This window comes from Corythoichthys intestinalis, chromosome 2, assembly GCF_030265065.1.
Source record: "Corythoichthys intestinalis isolate RoL2023-P3 chromosome 2, ASM3026506v1, whole genome shotgun sequence".
NCBI classification, from domain to species: domain Eukaryota; kingdom Metazoa; phylum Chordata; class Actinopteri; order Syngnathiformes; family Syngnathidae; genus Corythoichthys; species Corythoichthys intestinalis.
In genome coordinates, this window is record NC_080396.1 from 35311534 (window position 1) to 35335435 (window position 23902).

The 23902-nt window shown below is 40.7% G+C and overlaps 1 protein-coding gene across 10 annotated transcripts in view; it reads left to right on the forward strand.

The window, feature by feature from the left end:
- LOC130907238 (mitogen-activated protein kinase kinase kinase kinase 4-like) overlaps window positions 1-23902 on the forward strand; it is a 35184-nt gene that overhangs the window by 3639 nt on the left and 7643 nt on the right. For 2 of the 10 annotated variants that reach the window (XM_057822087.1, XM_057822093.1), the window contains exons 3-26: window positions 5686-5742; window positions 7389-7514; window positions 7686-7796; window positions 8392-8482; window positions 8551-8681; window positions 8745-8799; window positions 8877-8955; window positions 10286-10461; window positions 10539-10611; window positions 10699-10909; window positions 11058-11222; window positions 12131-12217; window positions 12437-12886; window positions 13333-13485; window positions 15946-16188; window positions 16360-16451; window positions 16539-16678; window positions 16769-16863; window positions 16943-17121; window positions 17207-17336; window positions 17567-17827; window positions 21091-21208; window positions 21490-21660; window positions 21731-21874. In XM_057822087.1, the coding sequence (XP_057678070.1) occupies window positions 5686-5742; window positions 7389-7514; window positions 7686-7796; window positions 8392-8482; window positions 8551-8681; window positions 8745-8799; window positions 8877-8955; window positions 10286-10461; window positions 10539-10611; window positions 10699-10909; window positions 11058-11222; window positions 12131-12217; window positions 12437-12886; window positions 13333-13485; window positions 15946-16188; window positions 16360-16451; window positions 16539-16678; window positions 16769-16863; window positions 16943-17121; window positions 17207-17336; window positions 17567-17827; window positions 21091-21208; window positions 21490-21660; window positions 21731-21874 (3538 nt within the window). The remainder of the gene's footprint in view (window positions 1-5685; window positions 5743-7388; window positions 7515-7685; window positions 7797-8391; window positions 8483-8550; window positions 8682-8744; window positions 8800-8876; window positions 8956-10285; window positions 10462-10538; window positions 10612-10698; window positions 10910-11057; window positions 11223-12130; window positions 12218-12436; window positions 12887-13332; window positions 13486-15945; window positions 16189-16359; window positions 16452-16538; window positions 16679-16768; window positions 16864-16942; window positions 17122-17206; window positions 17337-17566; window positions 17828-21090; window positions 21209-21489; window positions 21661-21730; window positions 21875-23902) is intronic. The other 8 variants (XM_057822098.1, XM_057822108.1, XM_057822115.1 and 5 more) reach the window with 8 other exon arrangements.

A 23902-nucleotide genomic window follows, 5' to 3' on the forward strand; every position in this document is an offset into this window, starting at 1 on the left:
ACCCAGTTGAGCTACAATGACAACAAACGACAATCTATCCACTTGTTGGCTGTTTGACTGCTTAGGGTTGTGAAATCTGGTAGCATGACACACTAAATAGAGCTAGAGAATCTGAAACAATTATTCTGCATACATGCACACACAACAGCATTGATTAAAAAAATATGGGAACCACACTAGAAATACATTTCTGTAATATTTAGTTTTGAAAAGGCACTTGATGAGTCTGGATGCAGTGCACAGTCTTTGTCGCTTGCTGAGCAGTATATGGTCATGTGACCAGTGATGGAGTGTGCAGTTGGGCGCCGGGGCTCAAGTGGCAGAAGAGCAGCTACCCTTGCCCCGTTAGAATATAACGGCATAATTTTTTTTCAGTAGTGAGTAATCTAATTTATTACTTTTTTCCTTTAGCAACGCCGTTACCGTTACTGAGGCGAGAAAGGCGTGCGTTACTATGTTGGTTGAATGACGCGAGAAAAGTCTGAGAGAGACGGACTCATGTAGACGAGAGAGCAGAGCAGGAGTGGGGAGGAGGGAAGGGAGTTGTGACGCTGTTGGAAACGCGATGCTAGGTGGCTCCAATAATACCTGACTGTAGCCGATAGTCTACAAACTACGCGCACATGATGCTTCGGTAAATATCACATAGTATAGAACTAGATGCAAATGACAGACACGATGGCATTAGCAACATGTATAAAGAACTAGATGTGTTAGTAAACAGCCACCATCTTAAAGCAGTAGACTTTTCAGGAAGGCTCTGTTGTAGAGAACCTTCCTAGCAAACCTTAGAGAACCTTCCTAGCAAACCTAAGTAACTTTTTATCTAAAATGCTCCTAAATGGGCAAAATCTTGACTTAAATCTATATTTAAATGATGACACAGTTTTAAAATACATACACATGTCGAAAGTAGACAGAAGGGAACTAATGCAATAGCGGGAGCAATTTTAACAACTTTAATGGTTGATTCACAACATTAAATGACTTCCACACATAGCGAAGGTCACTATCTAGTTATCGCAATATCCTCAATACCCCTGTGTCTAGTTAAGTTTAGGGTAAATAATTGGGCTAGGGCCAATTTTCCCCAAAACCCTTTAATCTTCACATTGTGTGACCTGTTTTGAGTAAGAAAAAAAAAAAAGAAAATTATCACCAGTTACTTTGCCAAGTAACTAATTACTCTTACAACAGGTAACTGAGTTACTAACGCAATTAATTTTTGGGAGTAGTAATTTTTAACTAACTACTTTTTAAAGTAAGATTAACAACACTGCTCAAGAGTGAGGGAGGTTCTGCCTTAAGACTTTCTCCTTTCTCAAAGTCAACAAACCACTGTTTTGCCCACGTTTGGCTACTTTGAGGTGGTTGATTTTCTTGATTGCTTGAATCAATGACCTTAGCTCCTTTCATGTGGATGTGGGTCGCCAACACAAAAATCAGAATGTCACAAAAAAGTAGCTCTAATTCACATTACTGATGAGGGAGGAAATGTTTGGTACGGAGTTTGATTCATGACCATCCCAAAAAAATATTTGGTCAGGTATCTGTCCCACTGATAGGATTGGAGCGTAAATAAATATAATACTTTATTGTAAAGTTACCTGTGTGTAAAAATCTGCATGAGTTTGAAGTTACTTCTACTGCATAAACTACTAGTTAAGTAACAGCGAGTCATGCTCCCCACCCAGGATACTCCTTAGTGGCAGTGAGACTCTTCCTTACTTTTCCTTTTAATGTCAAGTGGGGTATAACAGCTTAGTCCACTCTCGCAGGTTCCTCACTCTAGATGAAGGAATTAAGACAATGATGTATGATCACAAAGACTTGATAATCTTACTGCACGCATTTTTGTTCTATTTCCATGACATGCCGATTACAGTCATGTGAATGCCGAAATGTTACATGCAAATCACATTATTTTCTCAGCCTGTCAAGCTTAGACATCTCTTTTTGGGTCATCCTCCCCCCCGTGATGACCCTAAACCCAATGGGTGTCACAAGACCCATGGCATTCTCTGGGTTGCTGATCCTCTTTCTTAGTTGTGTTCATTATTCTCAATGCAGTTGTGTTGCAGTTAACACAAACAGAAAAGCATTGATAGAAAGGATGCACTCATGTATGCGTTACTTACTATTTTCATTTAAAGACTTGCTCAAATATGACAGGCTTTCAACTGACTGCCACATTGTCCTAATGCAGAACATTCAGAATGAATGGAAATTGAACTTGAGGGGCGTGATTATATATAAAGTCAGTGCAGGTCACGCGAGTAGGCTTGGGTAAGTGCTGGACAGCGTGGCTGAAAGGCTTGATGCGATGTGACAACAAGGCACACAAAACTCCACTTTGTCACACATTCTGTACTTACAAAAATGTATCTTTTAAGTTTGAAATGGTGACTCTTTGCTACAACCAATTAGCCACCAATACGCATCACATAAGGCGACTACCAGACTTATTTTTTTGGTTTTGCATTTTCTCTCAAAGCTCTCGGCAAACGCTGGATAGATGAGCTCTGTTCGTGTCACAAGGAAGGTCACATGCACATTACTGACCTTTTAGGGAAAAAAAAAAAAAAATCTGCTCATTCCATCTTTGCCTGTTTGGACCAATACAGATGTTAAAGGCCAAATGTGAACTAAGGTTGGCCAACCATGTTTTTGAATAATATCAATGGCTAAACAATTATAAGCATATTTTCACTTTTTTTTTTTAACGCAACCCTTCCAGATTCTTTGTTTAACCCATAGCAACGCCCTTGACAAAAAAAAATGCTTTTCTTCGGAAATCTTGGGAAATTACGTCACACCGGGAAGTGCGAGGGAAGTCCGCCATAGAACAGTATTGTTTGTTGCATTGCTTCTCGGTAAGATGCCATGGCGGTGTGTGGCGATGTTTTGTTCTCACTCAAACAAAAAGTTGTATGAGTGGCCAAAGGATAGCAGGGCACGTGAATGGACATCTTTCGTTCGCACGAAGCGAATGAATTTCATGCCATCATCAAGTAGTGTTCTCTGCTGCAAACACTTCGAAGATGCCTGCTTCCTTAACCGGTCTGCTTATGATCAAGGATTTGCCAAAAAGTAATTTGTGTGTGATTTTTGGATGGATGACTAATGACTTTGTCAAAGCAGAGCTGCCAAATGTTGTGGAATGAACAGTATAAGCTAGCGACGTTAGCCGAGGCTATCCCCGATCATAGTTGTTGTTGCGTTCGCTATGTTAAGCGTGTTTAAATTGTGCGTCATCTACAATCTTGCCCGAAAGGGTTAATCCACTGTCAATCGGGAAAGGGGTGTGGATGTGCACATAAACGGGTCGGCGTCGCGTAATTCACGGTCACGTTGCAGTAAGAGACACACACCGCCGGTGAGTTTATTTATTTTGTATTTATCTGTATTTGTATTATGTATTTCCACCTTCATGCTTCAAGCATTGCATTGCATTTGTACGATTCGCCGTTTCTTTCACGATGATCGCTTTGAAGCCTTCTAGTTTGTGCTTCGCCGCTTTGCGAGAGCCGCTGACAGGTGACAAATGTTGCTTTTAATGTCTGGCAGCGAATCAGCGAGCGCCCAGGCCACGCAGTGAATCATGGGAAATGTTGTCTCGGGACAACACTGAAGTGGTGCTTTGTAATCTGTTCGCTTGTGTGAAAAAACTACATTTCCTCACGCCATTAGACGCCACTTTGTTTTCTTATTGTTGCCACAATAAAGTGGAGAAAGCAATCGGCGACTGTGATATAGTGGATTTTATTTAGTTGTAATACGGGAGTTCACCAGTAGAGTGTACGCATGTCATTTAGATGTGTTATTGTTTGTGCCTTACTCCTTCACTAAAATAGAGAAAAGTTGTTCAGAGTCACTTGGCAAGACGTTGATTAAAGTTGTAAAAGCCAATAAAGGTGTCGTGTGGGTCACTCGGTCAAGATATAACAATGACTCATCTCCTTCTTTCCCCCCAACGTTTTTATATTATTTTATATGCACGAGAGCTGCCGGATCTGCCAAAATGAACATGAAGTCTGATTATTATTTTTTTTAACAATGTCATCAGATAGACAAAAACATAAAATTGTGTGCAAATATCTGCATCTTCAAATCATGAAAATAATAACAGCCTATATCTTACCAATGTTGTAATCTCGATGGATCTTGTATCCATTCCATGTCAGGAAGTCTAGGCACATTGTTTGCATCATGATTAGCATCTGGCTAATGACATGAAATTCCAATCTCCTCTTCTTCCTCCAACTCTTCAAAAACTTGGATCTCCTCCCTTGCGCTTGATCTATCGCTTATATCGCTGTTTGAATCATTGTTTTAAGGGCTTTGTGTGGCGGCCGTATGCATGGAGGTGCCATCGCGTTCCCGGTGTGACGTATCACTTCCGGGTTCGTCCCCTTTCAGGCTCGAACTTCGGAAACGCGATTATTTTGTCAAATATACAACATATAAATTATTTTTTCATGCTTTATTTGTTGGACAATGTTTAATTACTTTACTTGTGACCCTATTTGGCATGTGAAGAAATTACTTCACATTACTGCTTTAAGGCCAGTTCAATGATGCCGCTAGGTGTTGAGTAGAGATCAACTGATATGGGTTTTTGAGGACCGATACGGATTATTAGTAGTTTGATGGACCGATAACAGATATTTGGAGCCAATAATCATTTTCAGTAAAAATTGGCGCAAAAAAATTGAATAATGCAAACATTGAATTTCATTGAAATGCCTAAAGCATGTTTATTAAATCACACAAAACAAAAATAATAGCTCCAGAAGTGCCTGAATTTCCTAGCCTCAGAAACCTCTTATAAAGTTGAATAAAAGCTTTCAGAAAATTTTCCACAGAAAAGAAAGCCCTGATGACATCGTCTAAGTATCCTTGAGCAAGATACTAAACCCCACGTTGCTCCTGGTGCCGCGTCACCAGTAGGTTGATGAGGATATAGTGGGAAGTGCTTTGAGGGCCTTAAAAAGGTGCAAAGGCGCAATACAAGTGTAACTTCATTTACCATTTAACCAATCGGAGGATGGGGTGAATACTAGTGCAGGAGACGGCCAGGCAGGCAGGAGAGAAAGGTGTGGCTGCATCTGAGCGGAAAGAACCTGCTTTTAAATCTATTTTTTTTTCTTCATACTGGCAGGTCAGATTAAAAAAAAAAGACGATACCCATATGCGTCAAATTTTTAAAAATCTGTGTCGATCATCGACTTGGCTGATAATCGGTCTATGTCTAGTGTTTAGCTAGTTCTTATTCTCTTTTAGGTTGACACGGTTGTGGAAGCGAGTCTGGAAAGTTGTTGCTGAGACAGTGCAACAAACCATCAATTTTGATGTTTTTTTGCTTGTTTTTTTTTTTATTTGAGTGCCTGTCGATACCAGCAGCTTGTGCTTGCTGTGTATGCAAGCAAAGATTGCAATCTCATTGTGTTAGCAGCATCTCCTGGGATCAAGGAGGAGTAGATCCATGATAGAAGTGTCCATATCATCCCTTCCTCCTGCCCAAAGCATGTCCGTTTTTTTTAAAATGAAAATCATACTAGATAATTTTGTGTTAAATTGATGGTTGTGTGTTACATGCGCCATACGTGTGACTGTTTTGCTATTCGAGGTTTGGTGAATTTTGTAAGATTAATAGATTGACCTCTGCTATTTTTTTTACCTCAGGGAAGACATGTCAAGACTGGACAGTTGGCCGCCATCAAGGTCATGGATGTCACAGAGGTAAAACCTGACTCTTTGGCCTTTCTGCACCATAAACACTATAATATGACTCCTGTTTTTACATTTAGCACACATTTTAACTGGTATTTTTAAATTTATATTTATGAATATGACCCATCATATCACATTTCAACCTATCACATCTGTAGATGTGCTTTTATTGTCTCTTGTCTGATGAGATGTTTAGGGAACAAGACGGCCGGTCGTAGTTCAATTTGACAATTTGAATTTGGTTGATTTATTTATTGTAAAGTCCCTTGAATATAATGACCACCTGGAAAAAATGGACAAAGAAAACGCCGCCTAGGTCGCTGAAATTACTGACAAAATGAACAATAATATGTTGTCAGAATTCACCAAGGAAAATAAGATCTTACTTTTGAATTGTGCTTCAACATAATCATTATAAAAAACTTGCTCGTGTGTGCTACTACGGCCTGAAGGCTGCCCGCTGCTGGCTAACTTGTAACCCACAGAAGGCGCCCCTCTACTGGCTTACTCCTAACTATTATTCCGCAGCTCTGATAGGAAAAAAATAAAAAAATTAAATTCCAGGGATCGATAGATACTGGCCCATGATACTACATAGTTACTAAGTTTTTAGACTATTGGTTCACGAATGACGGAGTAGTAGGACTTCAAAGTTTGTGTCCACAAGAAATAAAAATCTAAAACCTGAGTGGTGCCTTGACAAGCCTCCAGCCAGTAACAACTAATGAAATAGGCCTAGACATAAATGCCTCTGATGCGCCAAGGCTGCGTAATTTAGAGATAGTATACCGAAAAAGAAAGATCAATCTCTATGATTACATATTTAAAGTGCGTACAACAGAAGAAAACGTCTTAAATAGCATTATTATGTGAATTAGACTCATATTGTGAGACGATTCGTCTATATACAACAATTTGGCAAAGTGCAGATGACGAGAAATTAGTTTTATAATCTGCCAGTTAGCCACACTTACCATTATAGGGCTCTAGCGTCACCAACAGGAGGATAACGTCGGCAGGAGAATGGTTTCATCTGTTTTACTATTCAGCTCATTGAGGGGGAATTATTCAGAACAAGGAAAATGCGACGAAGAGAGCCGCAAAATGTCATTGTTTCAGTCTCTCTACTCCAATATTTTTACAGGATATTCTTTTTGTCCAAATATTTTTTCCCCAGTAGCTAGTAAATGGTATGGTCATGACAAATAAGTCTTGTGCTAAATGGAATATGAAACAAGAAAAATGCATTTATTCAGTACTACATGGCAAAATTACTCCATGATGGTCAAAACTAGGGCTGCAGCTATCAAATATTTTAGTAATCGAGTAATCGACTGAAAATTCTTTCGATTAATCAAGTAATCGGATAAAACCTTTTTTTTTTTTTTTTTGTCTTTTTTTTTTTGGGTAAAGAGCGATTATAAATATACATGAGAGAAAACTAGCAGTTAAAAAAAACAAAACAGGAAAAGCATAATTAAAACAAAATTGCAAAAACAATCAAGATTGAGCGATATGAGGAAAATCGTGATCTTTTTCAGGATCGGCTCGCCCAGCCATTTGATTTATAAATTTTCTTGGAAACCATTGTAAGCAGTTGCATAGTGTCATTCACTGTCTTGCTGCACAACTTGGTAACATTTGTTTTTGTGCAGGATGAAGAGGAGGAAATTAAACTGGAGATTAACATGCTGAAGAAGTATTCCCACCACCGAAACATTGCCACTTATTATGGGGCTTTTATTAAAAAGAGTCCACCGGGACATGATGACCAGCTCTGGGTAAGCCCTCAAATCCATACCAGGATGCTACGGTGTGAGTCTAGGTTGAATATAGTATTTAGCCACATTACATTTCATCTTTAGATGACTGACCCAACCGGTCGTTTTCTCATGTATCTCAGATAATGTTAATCTTATGTTTCACTTTTCTATATATATTTTTTTGTTTAGTTGGTGATGGAGTTCTGTGGAGCTGGTTCCATCACAGACTTAGTAAAGAATACCAAAGGGAATCAACTGAAGGAAGACTGGATTGCCTACATCTCCAGAGAAATCCTCAGAGTAAGTGCTCTTCTTCATCTCGCGTCTTGCCTTTTTCTACAATTTACTGGATTTGAGTTCAGAGTTTGAGATAAAGGTTGGTTAGATTTTAACTATATGCTTATCACATCGGTTTTGAGAGAGTAGCCAGGCACCTGACACTCAACAGCATCTTTATGTATTGTATAAATAAAGTGTATGTTGAGTAGGTGGTAGATTTTTGTCACAATCGTAACAAAGGTTTTATACTTAAAGGAGTCAAGAAAAAACAAAAAACATGTGTTCTAGTCAGTTTTGCTTCACGTGTCTTATCAAAAAAAGTGTATTTTTATTATTGTAAAGGAATCGTCATTGTCGCTGAAACCAACCAATGCTCACCTCATTACTAAGGTATGGTAAACGCTAGAAACAAACTTTTTCGCTGGTGAAAGAAGAGTGACGGATTTTTTTTTCGGGAGGGCAGGGTTTCTTTGTTTATGTAGTTTGTGTCTTAAAAGCTCAGCGGAAGTGCTGTAAAAGATGGGCCACTCTAATTTGGAAATGTCTTGCAGTGAATGATTTAAAGGTCAAACGTCTCAGGTGACCCATTCATGTGCTGTGTGTCCGTCCTTGGCAGGGTCTGGCTCACCTACATGCCCATCACGTCATACACCGCGACATCAAAGGCCAGAATGTACTGTTGACAGAGAATGCTGAAGTCAAATTAGGTGAGCAGAAAAGTAGGAAAAAAAGTCAACACGAAACTTATCAGTCAAACCCTCTTGAATCCCCATAGTGGACTTTGGTGTAAGTGCCCAGCTCGATCGGACTGTGGGCAGGAGAAACACTTTCATTGGTACCCCGTATTGGATGGCTCCTGAAGTCATCGCCTGCGACGAGAATCCAGACGCAACATATGACTACCGAGTAAGACATGCTTTTTGTAGGTGATTGTGTGTGTGCGCAGTTGACGCTGAGGATTTCTTGCAGAGTGATCTATGGTCTTGCGGCATCACAGCAATTGAGATGGCTGAAGGAGCGCCACGTAAGGGATTATTTTTACTACCCTCTTTGTGAGGTTTTAGGGTTGCCCCTGATGTATTATGATGCACTCACTTGCAGCGCTTTGTGATATGCATCCGATGAGAGCACTCTTCCTTATTCCAAGGAACCCACCTCCAAGACTCAAATCAAAAAAATGGTAAGTTGTGTGGGTACCGTACGTTCACGGAAAACTAGGGGTGTAACGCTTCATGTATTGTCACGCTTTGCTTTTGGATGTTCGGTTGGGTACACTTGTGTACCGTTTTGTTTTATGCATTTTTTTTCTTAATAATTTATTATTTGTGCGAGCGGAACCACATCTGACGCCTTAAGTGTTGGACACTATTGACAAAGCAGTGGAGTTTAATGGAATGACAAGTGGTATCATGACAAATGCAAGCGAGAAGCCCGAGCTCGTTCACCCTTCTACTTCACTGCTGTTGGGCTGGCCCACAGCAAGCAGCTGACACCACGGTGATGGTTGCACTGGCTGCCATCTCCCGCCAATGCCTTTGCGGCGAAACGCATTTTGCCTTTCCCGTTAAACTGACAAATGGACAAAGGCAATTGGATAAATCAAAAGTTGTGTTGCTGCATGGATATGTTAAGACACTTGAAATGCCACCATCTGACAATGAATTTTGCATCTACATGTAAGAAAATCAGAAATTGCTACGACAACCAGATCTGTGCTTTTTGCAAAAAGCGTTTTGAGAGTTTTCAACTGGGTACCATTTTCCTTTTTCTGTCATACACTAGAGGCGTAGTCATTTAATGCTTGAAAAGTGACTTTTTGTACTGTATTTTTCGGACTATAAGTCATTAAAAAAAAAAAAAAAAAAGTTTTTATATAATTTAACTGGAGGGTGCGACTTATACTCTGGAGCGACTTATGTTTGAAATTATTAACACATTATGATATCATTCCACATGTTATTTTTGTGTTTTGGAGTGACTGATGGTTTGGTAAACTTGTTAGCATTGTTCTTTATGTTGTTATAGTTATCTGAATAACTCTTTGTAGCTACGTTACGTTAACATACCAGCCATGTTCGCATTTCGTTGTTCATGCATCATGTAACATTATCATACTGTACACTTCTTCAGTATGTTGTTTTCTATTGTATTTTTATTTTAAATTGCCTTTCAAGATGACATATTGGTTGTATGTGTTGGATTTTATCAAGTAAATTTCCCCCCAAAATGCGACTAATACTCCGGTGCGACTTGTATGTTTCTGTCCTCTTCGTTGGGCATTTTATGGCTGGTGCGCCTCATAGTCCAAAAAATACGGTAAATAATGTATAAGACTTTGTTTTGACAATATCATATAAAAATCATACTGTATATCTTTCAAATATAAATACATTTGAGTTAACATCGCTGTGTTTGCAGGGGCATAATTTGTCATACCAAAGAAATTTGTAACTGAATTTAATTCTGTTTGTGCTCTCTTGGGGGTTTTTATTTTTTTGTGGACTCTCCAGGTCCAAAAAGTTTTTCAGTTTCATCGAAAGCTGCCTAGTTAAGAACTACACACAGCGGCCGCCAACGGAACAATTGCTCAAACATCCCTTCATTCGTGACCAACCCAACGAGAGACAGGTTCGAATTCAGCTAAAAGACCACATCGATCGCACTAAAAAGAAGAGGGGCGAGAAAGGTGCATTTGTCTCCCCAGTTTTGAAGAACATACTGTTACATGACATTTGCATCACTTTGAATGTATCTCATGTGCAGATGAGACAGAGTATGAGTATAGTGGCAGTGAGGAAGAAGAAGAGGATCCAGCGGAGCAGGAGGGAGAACCAAGGTTTGTTTGCAGCACTATTCCTATATGTGCTGTCTTCGCTGCTTGTCGCGGCACAGTTTAACATGTCTAATATATGTCACGGTCTAGCTCCATTGTTAATGTGCCGGGCGAGTCAACGCTGCGCCGCGACTTCATCCGTCTGCAGCAGGAGAACAAGGAAAGGTCGGAAGCACTTCGCCGCCAGCAACTCCTGCAGGAGCAGCAGCTTCGTGAACAGGAAGAATACAAGCGGCAACTACTAGCCGAGAGGCAGAAACGTATAGAGCAGCAAAAGGAGCAACGACGGCGCCTAGAGGAGGTTGGATTTATTAGCAGAAACTCTAAGATCAAAAACATTGAACACAAAAACAATTCTGAATTTAGATTTGTAACCCACATAAAATGATTGCTCATGTACAGTATACTTGACGGCTAAATGTCATATTTTGTGTATGGTATAACTAAAGCAACAGAGACGTGAGCGTGAGATGAGACGGCAACAGGAGCGCGATCAGCGTCGGCGTGAGCAAGAGGAAAAGCGGCGTATTGAGGAGATGGATCGCAGGCGCAAAGAAGAGGAGGAGCGCCGACGTGCTGCTGAGGACGAAAAAAGAAGGAATGATCGGGAACAGGTCTGCAACATATAATGACATTGATTATTTTTTTGATAATTCCAAAGTGTAAGCATAATATCCTGCGTATAAAACAAGCATAGAAAAAAACTGGTTCTGTGTATATTTCCATGCACTGGCACGAGTGAATGTGGCTGCATTGGCAAACCCAGAAGTGATTGACTGTCTACAACACGTAGGGAAATTCCATAGGTCTCTCTTTTTTTTTTTTTCTTTCAAATTATGACTAAAGAAGTGATTCACAGTACACAAACGTGTAGGGGGAACTTCCCATAATTTGCCATGTTTTCGAAATGTTTACAATTGATCAACTTGGCGAGCTGTTCGTTTGAAGTTTGCCGATATTTTCATTCATCAAAACCCTCGTCAAAACTTAAGTAAATTCTGTACAGTCATGCAACCATGAGACACACTATATTATTCTCATTTCGACAAATTTGAGGGAAGTTTAAATGACACCCGCATGCCAAAGTTTGACACCCATCTCACGGAGGGGTGCAGGTGGCTAAGCCTGATGTGGAATAGGGGAGAATGCACATTTAGCTGAACTGTGTGCATGAATTAACAAATATTTTCTTGCAGAATAGTTTTTATTATTGACTAAGCTTTCCGAAGATACCTTTTTATTACAATCGGTGAAAAAATGTGCACGTTAGAGGCCTTTACCTCACGCCGTTGTAAGGGTAAAATGGGTGACAGTCAGATCCAGAGACCTATTGATTACACATGCTGACCAAAACTAGCCTTTCTTTCCTGAATTTTAAACGACTATATCTTTAATATTTGTCGCAGAATAATTATCTCACTATAATTGGAATCGTGCTTTTGCAATCCCTACATTAAGAGCTGCAAATCAATTCAGTTGACCGTGATGTTGATTTCTAACTTTCAGACCTGTGATTTGATAGGAATATATACGGAGGCAACTAGAGGAGGAGCAGAGACACTTGGAGATGCTACAAGAGCAGCTCCTGCGCGAACAGGCCATGCTACTGGTCAGTCATACAACCGCATATCCTAGAACATGCATTGTAAATTTGTTAGTCTGTCACATTTTTTCATATAAACGGACTCCAGGTTTCTATCTTTCTCCCAATGTTTGAAAGGAAGGGAAAGAAATTTGGGACAATTCCCTGCAAGAAATCAGATTGTAGAAGTTGTTTTTGTAGCAAATGTTTGAGGCGACAGCCTTGAATGCCCCCAATCTGCGCTAGGAATTCAAGTGGCGTGAGTTGGAGGAGCAGCGTAAGGCTGAGCGGCTTCACAAGCGGCTGCAACAAGAACAGCTGTTGTCACTCCAGCGTTCATCCCGTCAGCAACTCGATGATGAAGCCAAAGTCCCCTCAGACACTAGCAAACCGCTGAAGACCTCTCCGAGCCCAGACAAGATCCTTACCCTTACACCACAAGCTGTGGTACTCAACAATGCTGTTGCAGTACTGAGAGACAACTCTGAAAACTCTGGAGCGCTACAGGAGATTCAACCTGAGGGCATTAAAGATCAGGGTGCGATGTTGGAGAAAATTGACCCTGATGAGAGCGTCAGCTGCAAGCTGGCCTCCTGTCGCGCCAGTCCCCCTCAGCCTGAAACTTCCACCCAAACAGCACCACCTCAGGGAGAACAGGTTGAGCCGCTCAAGCATCCTCCTCATCCTATCAGAGAGGTGAACCCACTCATTGACTCCGGCTGCCCTGCCGCCTGTATTTTCCATCTTCTCGCTTTGTCTGTACTCGGCGCCTTTACAACAACGTTGGAGATGGTGCCATCAATACAAAATTCCTCCTCAAATTAAATCTGAGGAGTTATGGCTGCACTGCCAGTGTGAACTGGGCAGCTGCATGTAAATGGGCAAAGCCAAAATTAGCATGCAACAGCTGAGCAGTTAGGCACGATATTAACATCAATCTTCTTTACTCCCTTCAGTTCTCAGTTGATGCAATGTATGCTCACCTGTATGTCTGAGAAGCTTCAAGCATGAGTCGTTACGCTTGCCGCTCGTCTTTGGAGGCAGTGGGAAAAGAGTTCCGCGTGTCTGATGGACCTTTGAGCCTGTTTCATGTTTCCCACACTAACGTCATTGTTTTTCTCTTTGTGGTTTTCTCACCACAGGCTGATGAGCGGTACCGTAAAAATATTCAGGGCTCTCCTCAAACTGCCCCTCCTCCCAAGCAGCCACCCCTTCCCCCTCGCTCTGCGGAACCCTTCTCTAACGGTAGCAGTTCAGCCGAAGCTTCTGCTATGCACCGGCCCATGGAGCCTCAGGTGACCACCATTTAATGGCAATTAACATGTGATTAACTACATTTGACTTTGTTGATTTACTTTACAGCATTGTGTAAAAACTGCACGAGTTCTACAAAACTTTGTGGATAGGTGATGGCGGTAGCAGAGTTAAGCCAATGCAACACCTTTAGAGTACACATATGTACAGTGATAATTGTGAACGGGGATTACTCATAACACATGTGTTGTAATAGCAATATATTCAGCAGCAGTTCATTCTCTCCTAAATAATGATTATGGACAAATCATGCATGGTTTCCACTGGAAATTGACAGACAACATGTACTCAATGGTGCAATATGATGATTTAATGTTAATTTGTGCCACAATTCCACGTATGTATGTAATATCAAACACTGAGCACAGAACCGTGTTGAAGCACAGACATATACCGGTTGTGTGTTTCGCGTACACGAAAATGCGTTTTTAGTATGAATTCACAATTATAAAACATTACTTTCCGCATTCGTTTGTCCCCTCGCTCTTGCTTACAATCAAGAATTCTTGTGTGTGCAATTCACTTCAGTGGCGCTTGCAATTCCTGTCAGCGTTAAATTCTTGGTAATCAAGGGCAGCTGTGGCTGAGTTTGTAGAGTGAGTCATACATATACCGAAAGGGTCAGTAGTTCAAATCCTAGCCTTGACTCCCATTGTCAAAATGTCCTTGGGCAAGAAAATGAATCCTAATTTCCTCCTATTTGGCCTGGTGCCTTGCATGGCAAGCTATCTTTCTGTTTTATGGATGGCAACAACACATGGATGCAAAAGTTCAACGTGCCAATTAACATCAAATGGAAAAGCAATTAATATATTTTTTTGGGAAACGAATAGACCCCACTCACCAACGTCACAGAATGACGTGTCGCTGTATCCGGCCGCCATATCGTCCGTCATTGTTTATCCGTATTCTCAATGGTTTCAATTGGTCGTGCAATTTATAGAGCAATTCATGGAAGCCCCAGTGCTTTCAGACGCTATAAACTCATTGGATGCGTTGCATAAAAGGCGTTATGTGGAAAAGCTTCAGTCTATCCATTCGCCAGATCCATATTTGATGCCTAAATCAATATTTTTTGACCTGCTGTCTTCGCCCTCTCTGCCTGACATCTGCTACCCTGATATCTACAACTATCTTGTCCACATAAAATCAGCCTATTCTCACGAAAGTTTGAAAAAAATTAAGAGCAGCACTCTAAGCAACATTATCCCGTGTGACCCTTTACTTCCAATTTTCTAAAATGGCGACAATCAATAAAAAAAAAAGTTGACTGCGATGGCCGACGCTTCAAGGATAGGTGGATATTGGACTATTTCTTCAATAAAACACGCAACAACTGTGTCTGCCTCATTTGCAAAGAGACAGTCGCTCTTTTCAAAGAGTTCGATGTGACGCGATAATGATATTACCGCACAAGACACGCTGACATGTACGACATTACAGGGAAGATACGCAGCGAGAGATTATAGCAACTTGAAGCTAGTTTAATTTCACAGCAGCAGTATTTCGCAACAGCCCGAGTGTCGAAAGAGAACGCCACAAAGACGAGATTGTTGAAATTATGATTTAAAAAAAATAATGAAGCAAATGTGACACACAGAAGGGCTTGCTAAAATTTGTTTAAATATATTGTTCTATGTAAATCAGCCAAGGTAGCCCCCCGTATTTTTACCACACCAAATCTGGCCCCCTTTGCAAAAGGTTTGGACACACCTGTTTAACTGATGATCCGTAGACGAGGCCAGTTTCTTTCACTTGGTACCAGCTAAATATTATTCAAAAAATAATGATGGTGGAAGAAATAAGCATCTTGAATTAAACTGCATGTTGTCGGCGATTAGCCTCGCAATGATCTTAATTGTGGTTATCAGCCCAAAACCCTCTAAATATATATTAAATGCATCTTACCAGATATAAAATGACTACTACATATTCTGTGGTGATCGTTTGGTGCCCAGTTTTCTCGTCGAATTGCAGCAGTCCATCTCGCTCTCCTCTCCGGGTCTCTCGGAATACGGTAGAATTTCAAGTCTCTCCGTCTATCTTCTCTGTTACTGCAACCAACCGCCACACACGCCTTCACCATTTTGATTATTAATGTTAACGAGCAGAAAAACACGCCATAATAGGAGGAATTTACGTAGCGGTAATGCGTAAACAAGACGAGCTGACGGACAATATGGCGCGGAGGTGTGGTTGTGACGTCATGTGAGTAGGGTCTATACTCTTGGAGAATATGAATAATTTAATGTGGAAACTGACGACACAAGTGTGCTATAGCACTCTACTTGGAAACCACTAGTTTGAAATGGGGCCTGACAATAATTGGTGTCTTTATTTTCTGTTCTTGTTGCACGTGTGTCAATCTCAGTGCATGCATGTAAACCACACATCTTCCCTGGTGTCTCACCGTGTTCCTCCCCTTCCCGCCCTCCTTAAAGGTCCAGTGGTCCCACCTTGCCGCTTTAAAGAGCAGCAACAGTGCCGCCCCCTCTCCTCCTCCTCCTGTGGTCTCTCGCTCCCAGTCCTTCAGTGAGCCCGGTGGTGTTACTACTAGCTTTGCACAACTTCACCTGCGCTCCCAGGATCCCCATCACCACCACCACCCATCGCCTGCACGCACTGATCCCCAGCCCCAACCTCCCCTCCATCAGGCCCAGCCCAGTGATGAAGTGCCACCCAAGGTAATGAGTTATAGAGGGCCACTTCCCTCCCCTGGTGCACTCCCCTAAGGATCCTCACTCATTTCTCTTTGTCAACCTGTCATTGAACAATACACGTAAAAGTTATGCAAACTAGAAGAAGATCTGAATGTTTGCTTGACAGGTGAAGAAAAATATTGTACATCTTTCTAGGTACCCGTGAGGACAACGTCCCGTTCACCAGTGCTCTCGCGCCGCGAGTCCCCATTGCCAATTCAGCCTGGTAGCCAGAGGAACGCATCCGGGTAAGTGGGGAAGGTGTTCAAGCAGATAAATGGTGACAATTTGAAGTGATCTTTTATGTAATTAGGAAGCTCTTTTCTCTCGGGCAGTAATGTGGAGCAGCGTCCTCTCTGGGACCGTGTGGAGAAGCTGCAGCCTCGACCTGGCAGTGGGAGTTCCTCTGGCTCCTCCAACTCCAGCTCCCAGGCTAGTCCTGGGGACCGCTTCCGGCCACGCTGTGAGTCACCTGGTATTGTACTCAACCACTTCCCGTCCGTTCGCCAACTCTCAAAGCAACAAAACATTTTGTAAACTTTATTTCCTCTTTTGACCTACAAAGCATCCTCCAAATCTGAAGGATCACCTCTCCAGCGCCCTGAGAATGTTCACAAAAAAACTGATGAAAAGAACTTGGCCAGACCTACTCGACCTGCTGTAAGTGTTGTGAAAAGTCCCAATTTTTCTGTTCATTCACCTGAGGCAGCCTAACATGGATGTTCTCACTATTCTGTAGGACCTGACAGCCCTTGCCAGGGAACTTCGTGCAGTGGATGACGTGCGACCTCCCCACAAGGTGACAGACTACTCTTCCTCAAGTGAAGAGTCTGGCACCACCGATGAGGAGGACGACGAGGAAGTCGACCAAGAGGCAGGAGAGGAGTCTACCTCGGGAGCAGAGGACTCCCGTTCTGGGTTGGTGGAAATCATTCTACTTCCTTTAAATAAAAGTCTGATATTCCATTTTTGTTTTAAAAATGATTCTGATTGTGCACGTCAGATCTTCTCATGACTTCCACAGGAGGCTGAGCAATGGAGAAACTGGGTCTGCCAAAACCATGCTTGTTGAAGACTCCGAAAGTAATCAAGCAACCACACCCTCAAAGGATGGCACGTTGGTAATCAGACAGGTAGGAAGAGAAGATAGGACCTCCTTTTCAACCCAAAAAACACAAGGACCGTGGGGTTCAAGTGTTTTCATCCAGTCATTCACCATTATTCTCCAATTTTGTGTGAAGTAAACATTAGTGTATCGTCATTTTGTTTGTTGAAAGAAGAGGATCTTAAAAACTCAAGACTAGAGTGCATCATCTTACCTCCTGTTCACTGGAGCCAAAAGTTTACCTGTTCTTGCTTGCAGAGCACCGCTGACATTAAGCGGTTGGTCAATCTCTCCTCTTCCCCGGCCGCTGCCTTTCATGGCCAGCCCCAAACCCCCAGCCACAGCCTCCAAGAGAAAAGTGGCTTCACTGGCTACATTCGCCACCTACCAGACCTTATCCAGCAGAGCCATCACTCCCCCTCCTCTTCCACATCCATGCTTTCCTCCTCATCACCTTCTAGTAATGCCAGTCTCACCATGTCCCCATTGAACCCCCTGGACAAGCTTGTTGCCATCGAGGTACGTTGCCCTCACTCTGCTGAGGCCGACAATGGCAGGAATGCTCTGCAGGGAGTTCAGGCTCGGAAACAAATCTGCATCTACTGAATCTGGTTGTATTTACTTAGTTTCCAAGCTTAACATTGAGATAATATTTTTTCCTGGCAGTTAAACCTGAACTACAGTGGAACCTTTAACCTAATTTTATATAACAAGGCAAGATTGTGTTATAGTGGAGCCTCCGTAGTCACACAATCACTTCTTGGAGGCTGGTCGCATCCACACTATTTTTTTCCCCATGCGTAATAATGAGAATAGAAAGTCCAGCTCTGGCTCTGGTCCAACCAACACAATTGAAAAACGAATATTTTTTTGTCATTTAAGTATTAAAAAAATACAAGTTCAGTAACCATTGTTCACACTGATCATTCAAATAAAAGTGTTGCTGATACATTTTTTTTTCTGTTGGGCAACACTCATTTATTTTCTTTGAACAAACTAAACAAAAGCGAATGAGGAAGCAGACCGTAATGAATCAGTATTTATCAAACAGTTGTTCATAAATATAATCCAATTTCAAAGCACACTTTTACAGTTTGAATGGGAATTTGTGTTGAAAGGAGACTAAGCTGTTGTATGAAAGTGGTTTCTTTATAAAAGAAGAAATGGGACAAGTTTACTATCTAACAATAATAACTCAAGTGCTAATACGGACACTTAAAGACACTGATTAGCATAATCGTTAACTAGCTTAGTGCTCCATGCTATGTAGTAACGTCTCATTAGCAAATAATACAAACAATACAATTAGCTTCATTTTCTCACCTCTGACGGAAGCACACTGGATCTCGCAACAGAAAAGACAATTTAACTGTCAACACTTCATAATACAATATTATTGATTCAGGAACTCAACGTGTGTGTGTGTGTGTGTAGCAGTGAACTCTCTTGCTCTAATCACTGGCGTGCGCACAGCCTCGCGTTACACACAAACAAGGACCCAAACGTGACTGCTCATAGCTGCCGGCAAAAATCGATTATCAAATTACCGTATTGGCCCGAATATAAGACAGTTTTTTTTTTTTGCATTGAGATAAGATTGAAAAAGTGGGAGTCGTCTTATATTCGGGGTCTAGACATTATACCCATTCACGACGCTAGATGGCGCCAGATATCAACTAAGCGAATGCTGAACTTGAGTAATGTTCTGTCATGACAGATCTCGGCTACTCTCAAGTTTAACCAGTTTGCATTATTTTATTGCAATGTTTTTCCTTATTCTGATTTGTTTCAAGACTACAGTTAGTTAGACCTCAATAAGATGGTTAATGCAGTTATTGAAATTTTGTTGTTTTATCATAATAGATTGGTTTATTTACATTTCAAAAACCAAACGCCATTCGATTGCTTTTTAGTTTACGTATTTAAATGTTTCGATATTAAGATTTGAATGAGGCAAAATAACATGCTTTTTCTCTCAAATATATTGTTATTATCATTTGTTTCAGATGTACTGGAATTATTTTCTGTATAAAAATCTGGTGTTCAAAAAGTCTTTTTTTCAAACTTGAGTCTTGAAAAAGAGGGTGTTATCTTATACTCGGGCCAATACGGTAGTTGATAACGATGGATGAAATCGATTGATAAATTAGTTGTTGCAGTAATTATCCTCTATTTTAACTTGGACAACAAATAATGACACATCACTCCGTTCAGTCATGTTGGATAAATCTTGGACTCCTCGTATGAGTCCGCTTACTTCATGTGCCCTTATATATTAACAATTCTCATGTTGTTGTTTTTTTTTTTTTTTTTTTTTTTTAAACGGCAAAATATGAGGCCGGTCCTTGATAAGGGCTGGGTAGGTACATTGAACTTAAGGGTTCCACTGTATTTGCAAAAGTAATTTTATTGGTATCTGGAAAAATAAATCTGAGCCTGTGCAACACCTGTAGTATTATCCTGGTTGTTGGGTCTGTCAGATGTGCGTTGTCTGACTCAATTCTGCTGCTTTACTCTGGCTCTCCTCTTCCTTCTTGGCTTAGCTGACACCTCCTGTTAACATGGCTGCCTCCTGGTGGTAGAACACGGTCATAGCATGGAGTGAACCCCACTGGAGCTTGGGGTCAACTAACAAGCGAGCGTCTCTGCTTTGCGTTGTGCTCGTAGGTGCTTGGTGTTTTTAGTAATCCACTACTGCCTCAAGCAAGATGCATTTTGGTGGTGGTTTTTGGATCCTCTTCTGTCAACATTATACTGCACCCATTAATAGTATACTACACTTCTACGTTTCATCCTTTCCACTCCTGTTTTTCTTTTTCCACGTTTACTAACTTCAGGATTGTATGTAACTCAAGCTACATGTTTTGTAATACCTTTGTATCCCAACAAAAATACTTTTCTTGGAAACACAAACTTACGCACAGAGGCTCATAGTTTATGACTGTGTGGACATGCAGTACGCAGTTGTATTTCATCCCTGTTGACCGCCAGAGAGTGGTGCTGAAAGTGCTGAATGTTGCCTTTGCACATGCAACAGGGGTGGTCGGCAGGGATGAAATGGAACCATAGTAACATTCGAAACTTTTAGGTTTAGTCACAGGGTTGCAAATTGCAATGATGGTTATCGTTAAAATTTTAACAGCATTGCTATCGTGAACCTTACTTGAAACAGTACTTTAATTGGGGTTTCTCCAAAATATCAGTGATAACTTTTATTATTTGGAATAAACTAGCTTGTGTTGTGATTGAAACAATATAAAACAAATACAAATTAAATGCAGAAAAAAGTTTTGTGAAATGTGATGCACAATGTCTAAAACTTTAAGGCTGTTTTTTTCCCTACTTTCATTTAAATGGATGAATTGTACTTGTGGAAAAGTAATTTCCAGGAATGGCCTATCAAAACACGAATAGCGGAACTTTCATGTTGAACTTTTGGATTGACTATAAAACATTTTGTCATTTATGGACTGTGAGATGCAATGATAAGATATATCTTAATTTTATTGCAACTTAGACATGAGATGGGGAAATAATTGGTCAAAAATGAAGTTCACATAGCCTAAATGATAACACATTTTTGCAATTGTTTCAATACCTTTAACAGAATGTAAAGGGTAGAGCATATCGATACTCCGGTCATTATTAGGTTTAATACGGCAGATCTGCACCCATACATTATATAATTTTAGCTAGGCAGCACTGTGTCCTTAGGTGTATTGTAGCCCCACTCAAAGCTTCAGTAGAGTACAAAAAGTTTTTGTTTTTGCTGTCTTGGACAGAGCCAGTCAGAGAGCAATTCCATGTCCAAACACAAGTCATCGTCCTCCTTCACTCCGTTCATTGACCCACGCTTGCTTCAGATTTCCCCATCCAGCGGAAGTTCACTCAACAACATGGGTAGGTGAAACCTCTGCTATTTAGTAGGCAAGGCAACCGTCACGTGCAGGGTACGCCAGAGGCATGTGCCGGTATGAGATTCTGATGGTACAGGTTTCATGGTATCACAGTATTGCAATTACAGCTCTTTTAAATTTTAGCGGTTTTGAAACCTTGACGTTTTCATACCACGGTATACCTTGAAACAGGTAGCCGGCACATGTCTAGTATGCCATACTGTTGATGATCGTTGGATAGTTTGAAAACAAACCAACAAAAAAATTTGCACTGTCTGCTTGCAGCTGGGTTCGGCCAGGATGTCCGTCTCGCTGACCCGCTAAGGTCTGACCCGTCCCGCAAAGGCTCTGTGGTCAATGTCAACCCTGTCAACACACGCCCGCCAAGTGACACACCAGAGATCCGCAAATACAAGAAGAGGTTCAACTCTGAAATACTGTGTGCAGCCCTCTGGGGTAAGAGCTACTAACTGACTTCACCGTACACTTTCAATTGAGGGCCACTAAGTTAGATTTGTAACTACAGGAGTCAACCTGCTAGTGGGGACTGAGAGCGGCCTGATGCTGCTGGACCGAAGCGGTCAGGGGAAAGTCTACCCACTGATCAACCGGCGGCGTATCCAGCAGATGGATGTCCTTGAAGGACTCAACGTTTTAGTTACCATTTCAGGTACTTGCGTTGAACTATTGTATGTTTTAGAGGTTCTATTTCATGAAGCGTCTGCCTCCGGCAGTCATATGGGTTTGTAGACCCGTAGTTAAATTCGTGCCTTTAATTTTTCACCGACGTCACCATCGTCATGTGACCACCCAAACACAGCAGTCTATGCTGTGCAAATGAATGATTCTTCGCGGAAAAAGTTTGAGTCTTCAGACAATACTGGTGAGTTAACAGGCATGCATCGGCAGTGGTAAATTTCCAACATCAAGCAGTTTACTTCAGCAGATCTGTATTTTTGCTGAAAATGTGTTTGAAGGACATTTTGTTGGCTTGTAAAGTGCCGAAATTGGAATACCCGGGCATAGTATAATTACCTTATAAATAGAGATGTCCCGATTGATCGGCAGGGTCCGATCACGTCATTTTCAAAGTATCGGAATCGGCAAAAAAATATCGGACATACCTTTTTTAATATAAATATATATATATATATATATATATATATTAGGGCTGTCAAACGATTAAAATTTTTAATCGAGTTAATTACAGCTTAAAAATTAATTAATCGTAATTAATCGCAATTAATCGCAATTCAAACCATCTCTAAAATATGCCATATTTTTATGTAAATTATTGTTGGAATGGAAAGATAAGACACAGGACGGATATATACATACAACATACTGTACATAAGTACTGTATTTGTTTATTGTAACAATAAATCCACAAATGGCATTAACATTCTTTCTGTTAAAGTGATCCACGGATAGAAAGACTTGTAGTTCTTAAACGATAAATGTTATAGTTACAAGTTATAGTAATTTTATATTAAAACCCCTCTTCATGTTTTCCTTTTAATAAAATTTGTAAAATTTTCAATCAAAAGTAGAGTTAATAAAATAATAAGAATAAAAATAACAATAATAAAAATAGAGTGACCAAAGTTTTACGTGTATTTTGCTTAGCTATTTTGATATGGAATGCCAGTTCATTTTGCATTGTTGTTTAAGAATAGGGCCTCATTACTATAGATTGAAGTGCTTTTCTTTTTGTGAAATTTTTTTTTTTTTTGGAGAGATAGGAATATTATTTTTGTTGCGCTTTCACTAAACGATACTTACATTGGGGATTTGATACACTGCCAATGGGTTTTCCCATTGGCAGTATATCAAATACTTGTTCTCCCCACTGTATGTTTGTTGTGAAGGAGTTGCCAATAAACGGCGCGGTCCAAAGAACGCCTGTGTCCACTCGCCTTTACTGTATTAAATATATCTGTACATATCTTACCCAAAATACAACAAGAGACACATAATTGCCACTAAAAGAAAGAAAACTTACCGAAATATGTGTGGCGCACAAATAGCAATTTGCGTTGCATTGTGAATACAGCATAAACGTCTCACAACTACTAATTCTCCCACGTTTTGAAGAAATAACATGAGTATGGAACGGCGCTGCCCCCAAGCGGCCGGTGGCATTCTCTTCATTCTTAATGCCCATAAACGGCCTCATTGTATAATCTGTTTGAGGCAATATGCGAGATGGTCATTCACCCGAGCGCCAGCAGAGGGCGGCAAAACTCCATAACAACAAGTGAGCTTTTCTTTGAACAGTCATTTAAATCTGTCTGAGCAGGACATCTGCGTTAATTGCGTCAAATATTTTAACGTGGTTAATTTAAAAAATTAATTAACGCCCGTTAACGCGATAATTTTGACAGCCCTAATATATATATACTGTATATATTTATTTTTTAATTAAATCGTTTTCTAATTGGATTTAATGTTACAGACAAAATGTCTTACACTCATCCAGAGTCTTTAGTTTTGACTTAAAGTGGGGCTGTCAAATTTATCGCATCAACGGCGATAATAACATTAAAATATTTAACGCAATTTACGCATGCGCTGCACTACCCACTCACGCATTGTTGCGTTCAATCTCCTGTATAATGGCACCGTATTACGTATACATAGAACTAAAAGGCAATGTAAAATGAGTAGAGAGAATTTTGGCAGTCTTTGAAGCCTTTTT